Here is an 11,318-nt window from a genome sequence, read left to right as displayed (position 1 = left end):
TGAACTTTGATTGATAAATGATCTTCGATAATTTAAATTCATTATTCTATCATGGTTAGATTAAATTTGTAAACCATTTTCTTTATTTTATATTACTTTGACCTTTGTTGGCCTAACACATCACTAAAAAAAATTTTAATTACTAAATATATTTACTTCTATGTACCTAATATCAAGATATGAACTCATAATAATAAATTTTTGATTTATTATAATAGATAAATAAAATGAAAATCTATTTTTTTTAAGTGTAGAATACCAGGGAAGCAATTTGAAATGGAGAAAATATTAGTTACATTCATATTATGGGATAGTATGGTTCTGAGCAAGTCATTTCGAGGCTTTCAAACGTATCCAAACAATTGGTATCCGATTGAAAAATAGAAAGTATAGATTCGCGTCGCCTACTTGCTGAAAGCAAAAATAGAATGATCGATCATGAATTCTATGACGTTTTTAAGACCTCATTAATCAGCCAACCACTTTTTAATTCATAATGAAGTTGAATTGACCACTATAAGTTTCAAATTTGATTTTCAATTTTCAATAGAAATAAATATTAGATAGTTTTTTTTTAATTTAATCTAACCTTAATATATTTTACTAACAAAAAATATTAAATATCTCCTAAAATTAATTGAATTACCTATAACAAGCTAACCCACATATGAAAGTCATTTAAAAAGAAAGAAAAAAGAGTATGGTATCAAGTGGTGGTAGAAATCTTGTCTGTGGGGGAGACATATATTTTGAATAATTGACATTTCGTCCCACAACAAACCGAGAAACAGTAAATACCGATCTCTCAGCTAACGAAATCTCTCTCTATTTTGGCTCTCGGGGATAACCTGTAAGACTCTCTAACCCCATTTCTTTCTTCAATGATGATCATTTCCATCCACCGTTTTCATGGTACACAAATTGTTATTCTATTTTAGGGCTTTTATATTCCGAATTTTAATACTATTATTTTTGACAAAATTTCGGTTTTTTTTTTTTTTTTTAAATTTGATTTTTTTTTTTTTTTTTTTATTTTTTTTTTTTATTTTTTTTTTTTTTCTTTTTTTTTTTAATATTTTTGTTTTTTTTTTTTTTTTTTTTAAATTTGAGTATTGAATTTTCACATTGATTCCAAGCAGCAATTTTTGATGTTCTACTCGCAAGTTTAAAACATGCTTGATTAAATTGAAGGGTCTTAGGGTTGGTTGGCTCAGATCAATAGCTCAAGTAAGATTTATTTGCTCATTTGCTTGGTAACTGAAACTCAATTTAAGAACTGTTAAGCTGGTCTGTTTTGGAGAGTAAACTTTTTGACTTTGCATTTCTGCAGTTAATAAACAAGTTTTGCAGTTAAGATTACCAATAATTTATCAAACAATGAGGACAAATATTTAGTATAGTTGTACCCGAGGCTGTGGCCTACTCGTCAATGAAATGGATTATGAATCATGAGGTCTCACGACATAGACAACAAAAAAAAACACTAGGTGATTTCTAGATTGAGTTACCTATTACCTGATGTTGGTGGGAGGTGGTAGGTATCCCTAGCGCGCTCAATCTAGTTCAGATGCCATGGCTATCAAAAAAGAACATTCAGTGTAGTTATGCGAAGGGGAGGCTTGGAGTAACTGGTAAAGTTGTTGTCATGTGACCTCCAAGTCACAAGTTCAAGCCTTGGAAATAGCCTCTGACAAAAATGCAAGGTAAGGCTGCGTACAACACACCCTTGTGGTGGAGCCCTTCCCCGAACCCCGCGCATAGCTAGAGCTTTAGTGCACAGTGTAGTTATGCTAGTATGGTTCGTATTTGCCCCGAATAATATAACTTATCCTTTCAGGCATGTCAAGTTTGCTCTTTTGAAAGTGGATGATGCTATATTCATTTCTGGGGTTGCTCAAGGAATTGGTTTCTGCCTAGTGCATGACCTTTGAGCTGAGCAACTATTATCACAATGGTAACCTCTCACCGCAGGTTTGTAGAACAAAAAACGCGCCCTTGTAATAAATTTTACCAAGTTTTAGTTGCCCTTATCTCTTGGGTTTATTTCCATCAGGTTTACTGGGGTTTTCAAAAGATCAAATGGCAGTTCCAGGCTAATAATAACAACAATCATGGGAATGGTATTTGGATATTTCATAGGCATTTCGTTTCCATCTGTTTCTCTAACAAAGGTACGTTGGCTCAACTTTTGGATGTTCTCCCTGATGGAGAGTAATATGCTCTGTCATTCAGTACAATATTGGGGATCCTTTGCAGATTAGTTTACCCTCGAGCATTATGTCATCTCTGGACGTAGCCTTCGGTGATGATCATCAGAGACTTAGTGGACGTAGTTTTCCTGAAAATCTTGGCAGTATCCCTTTAACACCTAAGGTACTTATCATTTCACTACAAGTCCTTTAAATTATGTATTCTTCCCTGCAACTTCACTATGCTGATTCACTTGTATGTTTAGGAAAGTCGTGTTTGAACAAGTTTTTTACATAATTTAACAATTAATGGTGTCAGTTTGACCAGCTCAACAATCTCTCCTTATGGATGGATTCATATGCATTTTTGTTGCATTTAGCAGTTGGCTGATAAAATATCTGGTGAAAAACCAATTAAGTTAGAACACCAATTGAAGAAAATGTCTCGTTTCTCTATTCACATGCTGAATCGTACATACTGAGACTCGTCTCAGAAGGGAAAATTGTACATTGGTGATACCAATTAATTGGGAATATATTTTAGTAATGTTAATATGTTTATTTTAGGTCCTATAGTTTCTAGGAGTCTTTTAGTCCTAAATATTCTTATGCCGGTAAGAGATATAGTGAGCTTCTACTTTTCATTTGTATTTTTTTTTTTTTTTATAATTATAATGTTAGCATGAGATGAATTTAAATAGGAACATGGTCAGTTAGTTCATATAGTCAATCTCAACTTGTTTGAGATTGAGGCATGGTAGTAGTTGTTGTTGGTAGCTTTAGATTGAAGTTATGCTAGTGAGATCAATATGTAGAAATAAAATATGAAGATTCAGAAACTATATCGAAAGTAGTAACCAACTTAAAAACACAATACAAAAGTCTTAGTGAACTCTGCCATTCAGATCATCGAATGTTTACAAAAGTATTCAAGAAGATTGTCATCTATGTACCTTGACTGTTGAGGTGAATTTTTCTGTCCTGAAAATTTAAGTTGAAATAATAATATCATTGAAATTCATGTGCACTACTGATCAGTGGCACATTGTTACAGTTGTATGCATTGCTCACATTCTGGCGTTGCCAAATCTACTATATTATTGTTTTTGTTATAAGCTTAGCTAATTTAGTTGTTCTTGGAACTTTACAAAAAATTGGACATAATAACATAATTACGTGATCTTTTGCATTCTAAGATATATAGTCTAGTTTTCGAGAGATGTGGCAATCAGAGCATTTTGAAGTTCGTATTCAATTACTGATGCTGTTATTTTGTTTCTTAGATCTATGTTCCGACAAATCCTCGTGGTGCAGAGTCTTTACCACCAGGGATCGTGGTTGCAGAATCTGATTTCTATCTACGAAGGTTGTGGGGTGAGCCAAGTGAGGTATGATGCAAATAGTATCTTGTTTTCATTGAATTATTGTGATTTATCTAAAAAGGGAGGAATGTCTGGTCAGTGTAGAGTTTATTATACCTACAGTTGTTCTTCCATTCCTGAGCTTCTATTGATCATATGGTTAAACACCCGTGTTATTAAACAAAATACAAAATAGTTATTAAAAATGGATTCATGTCCTCTTCATCTGCTTCCAGTCAGTATTATTTCACAGAACAATGACCTGTTTTATATCTGATATTCTTTACTGTGAATTATATTAGAACGCATCATTAGAATTTGTATCCTTCTATGGAAAACCATAAACAGGACGACATAGTAAGCTGAGAAAGAATTCTAGAATTGCTTAAGATGCTAATCTTTTATTATTTGGAGTTCTGTTCCTTCTTTACCTGTAGCCTTATAAATGTGTTGGAATTTCAGGATCTAATGAAGAAGCCAAAGTATTTGGTGACATTTACAGTTGGTTTGGCTCAAAAGAACAACATTGATGCATGTGTTAAAAAGGTTATAAAAAGGAAGTTGATCCATCAATTGTGATAGCATACTTCATTATCATTTTCTCTTTAGTGTTGTATTCTTTACACTCAATTTTATTTTATGTATGTTGGTTAGTTTTCAGAGGATTTTCAGATTTTGCTTTTTCATTACGATGGTCGAACGAGTGAATGGGATCAGTTTGAGTGGTCCAAACGTGCAGTTCATATCAGTATTAGGAAGCAGACAAAATGGTAAGACTTTCTAGTTTATGCAACAATCTTTGGGATTCTAAATCCCATAAATGTAATGGTGCAAGAATCAAAAAAATTATTCCTGAGAACTTTTACCGATTCTGGCACCCTTTAGAATGTATACCACCCTTCTTTATAGTTCCATAATGTTTTGTGGGTCTTTCTGTTTTCTTTAACAGGTGGTATGCAAAGAGGTTTTTGCATCCTGATGTTGTAGCTGCCTATGATTATATATTTATCTGGGACGAAGATCTGGGGGTTGAACACTTCAATGGAGATAAGTAGGTGTTTTTCTCTGGTTATTTTTCAATAACCTCTCATTCTTAAAGAGTGAAAGATTCTTCTTGTAACTTTTTGTTTCCACCTAATCTGGGCACCCGAATATGACAGGTATATTCAGCTAGTTAAGAAACATGGTTTAGAGATCTCTCAGCCAGGTCTTGAGCCCAACAATGGTCTAACATGGCAGATGACAAAGAGGAGAGGTGATAGAGAAGTTCACAAGTAAGTCCGTTGCTGCTGTCTCCCATCTTGCTCTGACAGTCCCTTTCTCTGGGGCCCCAATATAGATTGGCTCGTGTTCATGCACATTCTAAATTGTTTGTGGCCTGAAACAGGGATACAGAGGAGAAACCAGGCTGGTGCAGTGATCCACGGTTGCCTCCTTGTGCAGCGTACTGTCTCTCTCTCTCTCTCTCTCTCTCTCTCACACACACACACACACACACACACACATACACACACAGAGATTTAAAAATGTGCAAGATGGATTCAATCTATACTTAGCTACCATTAACGTATTGTCGTTTCCCATATCCTCCTTTAATTATCTCATTCTCTGTACTAAAGGTACTAAAGGAAAAAGACGACTTTAGTTAAGAAAGGAGGAAGGGAGAAGTATTTATATGTTATGAGTAGAACTGCATGCCATTAATGTATTGTCATTTACCTAGCAAGATGTCGAATTGACACCTTCTGTACATGTTTTCTTCCTAAAAACTTATGATGAGCAAATTAACTTCTCCTTAATTAGTACTCAGGCAATTTCTAGTGAGCAAGTGCACCATCTGGTACTTTTAGCATTGGTCTGCAACTTATCTTTTCCCTTTTTCTTTCTCAGTTTTGTGGAGATAATGGCTCCTGTATTTTCTCGAGAAGCATGGCGTTGTGTTTGGCATATGATTCAGGTAGTTCTCTCAACTGGAATATGGATTCATTGTAATCCTTTCAAGATTGCAATCACAGTGGTCATGAGAGCATTATTAAATACACGTGCTATTATAGTGACAGCTCCCACACCCCACTCGTGGCAGTACAATGGATATGTTGTTGTATTATAGTGACAGCTCTGCTTCCATTTGATGTTTTCTTATAGAATGATTTGGTGCATGGATGGGGATTGGATTTCGCTCTCAGAAGATGTGTAGAGGTCAGTTATGTATCTGTTAATTATAAAGTGAAAGAGGACTTGTGTCATGATAAAGGTGGCTGCCCTTTTAGAGTTTGATAGCATTATGAACCTTGAAAACCATCCTCTTTAGCATTGTAGGTTTTGCCGTTTAAAGTATGGTGGACTATTTAGCAAAAACTTGTGCCTTTTATTTGTTTATACAGCCTGCGCATGAAAAAATTGGTGTAGTGGATTCACAATGGATTGTGCATCAAGTTATTCCTTCCCTTGGAAGTCAGGTTAGTAAATGTCCATTTCCAGAAACTAAATAGCTGAAATTTCTGCTAGTTTTTCAAATTACATGCTCATTATTAGCTACGGTCTCAGTAGTTAGATAATAAACCAACTCTTACCCCAAAATGGTAATTCAAGTACATTCTGCCTCTTTGAAATGGAGATTCTGAATGATTGTGTCATAGCCTACGTTCTCACCAATTTAGTACTGTATAACACCAGAAGAACTCATCTGGCGTTGTCCAAGACTTTGAGATAATGTACTTGGTGGAAATCCGTATTCCTTTTTTTAATTATAGTTGTGCAGTAGATCCTTTGGTCCAGCCTTTCCTTGGACCCAGCGCATAGCCAGAGCTTAATGCACTGGGCTGCCCTTATTATTCATGTTTAAACTTGTCGTGGCAAGTGCCTATGCCACAACAGAAAACATTGCTGCAAAGGTTTTATAGATCTGAGAACCTACCACTCTAGCTTTAAGAGTCCTCGGAAGGCTGATTCATAGGATGGCTATCCTTTGTCTCTTTAGAGTTCTAGGTAGTAAGGACATTATTGGCTTACCAAGAGACAAGAATGCCACTTTGCGACATGATTTCAGTCCTTGGAGCTAAATCTGGTTTTTCCTCCCCCATATGTTGGATATATTTATATTCTGAAGGCCGAGACTGTTTTCTGCAACTATAGCTCAGTGCTTCCTTGTATTTTGTATCACTTGTTATCATTTCTCTAGTGTTTTCTTGATGCAATTTTGGTTTTGTGAAACATGCAGGGTAACACGGAGAATGGTAAAGCTCCTTGGCAAGGGGTAATCAAATCCACGGCTCACCTCAAATCTAGTTTGACAAATATCATTCCCCGTTTGTTTCGCATTTACGTAATCACATCTTAGTTACTTGTCTTCTTTTTGTAGGTAAGAGAGAGGTGCAGAAATGAGTGGACAATGTTTCAGGATCGATTAGCCAATGCAGATAAGGCATATTATTCACAGAATGGAAAAACCAGAGGATAACATAGCCTACAACTTGTTTGTACATTGCTTCTTTTACCTTTTTTTTTCTTCCTCCTTTAGGTATGCCATAATTCTTTTATAAATATTTGTTTTACTATAGAGCAGCCGTATTTCTGTAGATCCTGGACTGTAAACAGTAAGCCTCTTGTGCATAGATGATACATGAGATCTTATATAGCCCATGATTGTTGTTTACCTTCATCCTTATCTCTTGTATTCGCGTTTTTGGAGTGCCAGCACAGCCGGTGAATGCAAGTTCATTACGTTTGTTGGAAACGGAGGGGGATTTGGGAGAGAATGTGCAGAAAGAAAAAAATGGTTAAGAGAGTCAAACATTCTTCTCTAACCATTTGGACAAATCCAAAGCTGATAGTATCCAAAATAAAGATTTCACTTAAAATTATACATTATGACGAACTCACATTGGAATGGGAAGATTATATTATGGTTTTATTTTGTGCTAATTAAGCCTAGTTAGCCACTGCAAGTAATTCAACTTACAGCATGGCTTTATTTTGTTCTAATTAGCTGTTAATTTGACAATAATTGAAGGACCAGATCTGTTGAAAGAGCCAAATCATCTGTTTGTTACAATTAATTGATGACATTGGGGAGTTATTTGTTTTTTTTCTTTTGGGGTCGACTTGTCATGTAATTAGTAGTAATAAAAGTGGTACAGGAATTATGATGTTACACTCATTAATAAAATTTTGTTTGTTCCGCATGAACTCTACGACAATGATGGTTTAAAATGACGATCAATCATTGACGAACATAACAAGTAGAAAGTACAAACAGGATAGGACATAATTTATACGAAAATCATGTTATTTGATCATATGGTAAGCACTTTCCACCGTTAATCGTAAAATTGTGGATTCGATTCAAGGTTCGCAGAGAATTGTGCGTATACAATCTTTACTCTTACCGAGAAATATGAAAATCTCAATGTTAATACGTGTTTAAAATGTCAGTAACAGTGTCTTCATCATGTAACGTAACTCCTTGTAATGCTTATCACACGACATTTTGGACGTTGGAGCATTAAATTATGGTAGAGACTTTAAACACTTTATTAAAATATTAGAAATATTTTGGCGTTCGTGTCATCTTTTCATGAATTCCAAGTACTAAATTGCCACCTTAAATTTTTGTGTCCCAATATTATGGGTCGGTTGGGACCAAAATTATCAGCTGAAAAAGATTTGTGGAACTCAGCGACTTCAATTAAAATGATTGAATTAAATAATTTACTATTTGCTTGAAAGGCTTCCAATTCCCATGTAGGAAAAAACAGTTTTAAAGGTCACATAATTAACCAAAGCCGTATAATATGTAACTGATAGATAAACTTTCATATAATATACTATTATGTCTTCAAATATACAAGTTTCTATATAAAAAAAAAATACTTAATTAATAATAAACCATCATCTTCTCATAACTAGATTAATATATTTATATACCCATATACCATATGTTGTAATTTAAAAGAGAGCGAAAAAAAGTAAATAACTTAAAAAACTCATTATTATGCGACTTGAAAAGAACTAAAAGAAAAGAAAGGAACTAGGAAGAAGAAAGTACACCCAATATCTTCTTGAGTAATGGCATTGTCGACACTCATCGGCAAATACATTTGAAAGTTTGACTTTTTAAGTTTCCATTACTTTTAAATCGACTCTTTAAGTATTGACCAATCATATTCTAGTATTAAGTTTAAATTAGAGATTTAATAAGATTTTTTTTTTTTTTTTACATTCTAACTTTCTAGGCTTACGCCTAAACGCATCAAATTTCAGATCGTTCACCTTTTGATACTTTCGCCCCCACCAAAACGTCTTGCAGCGGTTCTGGCTATGTCTCACTAGAAAAAAACTATTCAAATAGAAGATTAGTAGAAATTGAAAAATCCATTAGTGAAGATTAGTATTTGAATTAAATCAAATACTGTTAACATCATACTTTTATCGGTTATTGGGCAGTGTGGAACTGTCAATTATTCGAAGTGATGTTATAATGTTTGTGTCATATGATATATACAAGGAAGACTTTGCTACCTCTAACCCATAACCAATCAGTCATTCTTCAACTACTCTTTGCTTCCAAATTAATGTTTCTCTTATCTTTTTCACTATATAAATGATTTTTTTTCCATATACAATATTAATATTGTTTTTTTGGTGGCTCTAATGTCCACGTGAAAACACTTCAAATTTATAGAATATGATATACTATTTTCGAATCCACGTTAATCAATATGATACATAATGTATTCCCCTCCATTACATTTTATTTTATTTTTATTTTTAACTTGACACATAGTATAAGAAATTATATAAAAAAAAAAAATTGAATCTTGAAGATATAGACATAAAGATGTACTAGTTAACTTTTGCTTGCTCCAAAAATTCCAAAATGAGGACAAGTTAATTGAAGGACAACAGAAATACCCAGCTACACAGTTGTAATTTTATTTTTCTTTGTCTTTATTGTCATTAATATTTTGGAGGGACATGACAGTCTGGTTGTATATTTGTGGCATTATCTTCAAAAATGTGTTATTTGAATGGGGGATCAAATGTCATGGCTTCGTACCTGTTTATAAATGGCCAATGTGGGGCACATGGAGACACTAAAACAAAATTTTAAAATATATATATCTAAAGACAAATTTATTATTACTCTGCTATTTTATTTATTTTTTGATGTGGATAATAGAGGACCAAAAAAAATTAACATCATTCAAACAAGATGGAACTTGACAACTTGTTAATTACTAATGTTGACTTCGTTCGATACATAACGATCACTTTTTTGAACTAAGTTCTAGAGGTTCATTATGTGTCATTATCTCATTCGAATATATATGGTCATCAAAGGTCACGATAAGCTTCTTTCTTTTGCGTGTATACACTTTCAAGTTACTAATCAATATGCCGACAAGCAAAAAGAGTAGAGCGCGCCTCATGTTAATTATCACTCCACCGTTTGACTTAACGCGTTGCACAAATTTACGATCGTTTGTGTAAAAATTCTAAATTCACTTACATAAAAAAAAAAAACAAGTAAAAGAGAAAATTATCAGTTAAAGTGAACTCCATAATTACACCAAAAGTTGGGTCATAATTCTTGTTAGGCCTTCAGTCTTAATGATGCAGACTATTGTTATGATTGATGCATGTTGTTGAATTCCCATTAAAACGAGCTAAAAATGTCAATTTTCTTAAGTCATAAGCAGTACATTTTTCATTCAGTACTATGAAATCTTTCTTAGAAAGTCAATGTAAAATTGAATAATACTTATTTTTGCGATTATAACATTTCTGTCATTGAATATTTTCTTTATGCAAAATGTTGTTTTGATTGCAACTTTTAAGTTTTAATAACTATTGAAATGATCTTTATTGTTAAGTACGCTCGTGACTTTATTCACCGGTTTACCACTTTGCATCTCTCTTTTGATAATTAGTCCAAATAAGTAAAGAGGAAGATGAAAGAGACCTAAACAAAATGTGAGTTTTTAGTTATTTTACATATTAGTCCTTATATTTATGTTATTTCTTTTTCGTTCTGTTGCCCATTCACTCTAGTATTTTAAAAAGGTTCAAATTTAATAATGCTAATCAAATTTTATCATTACTGTACAAAAATATTCACGTTGTTATCTAAATGGTTCAAATATATGTATTATCATTAACTCACCACAAAGATTAACTCAAATCCTAGATATAAATTATATATGTAGGATGGATAATCCCAATTTAATTTATCATAATTTTAAGTACTATTTTCAATCAAACACACCAAAAATTTAATCTCAAACTTTATACAACATATCTAGTTAATCCCTCTCAGCCTCTTACATGAAAACAATCTCTTTTAACCACTTACAAATTGAATAGAGGATAATAACTTTTTCTTATTCTTATAATAAAAAAAATATAAATCCCTTATTAAAATCATAAAACTAAACACTAATTTGTAAAAAGCTAAAAAAAAAAAACTCTATTCTCTTACCAAGTGGACTCTTAAAAAATCAAACACAATCTTCTAAACTTCACAAGTCCCAAATAAAGTGGTTGAATACCTCCATCATGTATCAGTAAGTAAAAATAAATAGGAACATTATTGATTCTTATAGGCAAAAATAAATTAAATTTTATGCACCAAACATTCTATATTTTGGGATAAACTTGATTTGTCATTTCAGGTTATTTATTGAATATTTTCTATATTTACCTTAAACTCAAAAAAGAAAAAAAAAAAAGAAACAGAAAGGGTAAAAGAGTCAAATCAAGTTTCAAA

General features: G+C 33.0%; 1 protein-coding gene across 2 annotated transcripts; it reads left to right on the top strand.

Moving 5' to 3' along the window:
• The first annotated feature begins 693 nt into the window (after positions 1-693).
• LOC107875593 lies at positions 694-7,211 on the top strand. 2 transcript variants are annotated; one of them, XM_016722364.2, is made up of 15 exons: positions 694-850; positions 1,838-1,971; positions 2,054-2,171; positions 2,257-2,373; positions 3,473-3,577; positions 4,013-4,096; positions 4,205-4,320; positions 4,500-4,601; positions 4,711-4,824; positions 4,938-4,994; positions 5,441-5,507; positions 5,696-5,749; positions 5,935-6,009; positions 6,771-6,806; positions 6,912-7,211. In XM_016722364.2, the coding sequence occupies exons 2-15, from the start codon at positions 1,952-1,954 to the stop codon at positions 7,008-7,010; spliced, it is 1,164 nt and encodes a 387-aa protein (XP_016577850.2). In that variant the 5' UTR covers positions 694-850; positions 1,838-1,951; the 3' UTR covers positions 7,011-7,211. The 2 variants fall into 2 exon arrangements, with proteins under 2 accessions (XP_016577850.2, XP_047270052.1); XM_047414096.1 differs by having other exon boundaries at positions 715-912.
• Positions 7,212-11,318: the final 4,107 nt, after the last annotated feature.

Source organism: Capsicum annuum, chromosome 6 (assembly GCF_002878395.1).
Source record: "Capsicum annuum cultivar UCD-10X-F1 chromosome 6, UCD10Xv1.1, whole genome shotgun sequence".
Taxonomy (NCBI): Eukaryota; Viridiplantae; Streptophyta; class Magnoliopsida; order Solanales; family Solanaceae; genus Capsicum; species Capsicum annuum.
Note: the sequence above shows the minus strand (reverse complement) of the source record. Positions and strands in the feature narration are given on the sequence as shown.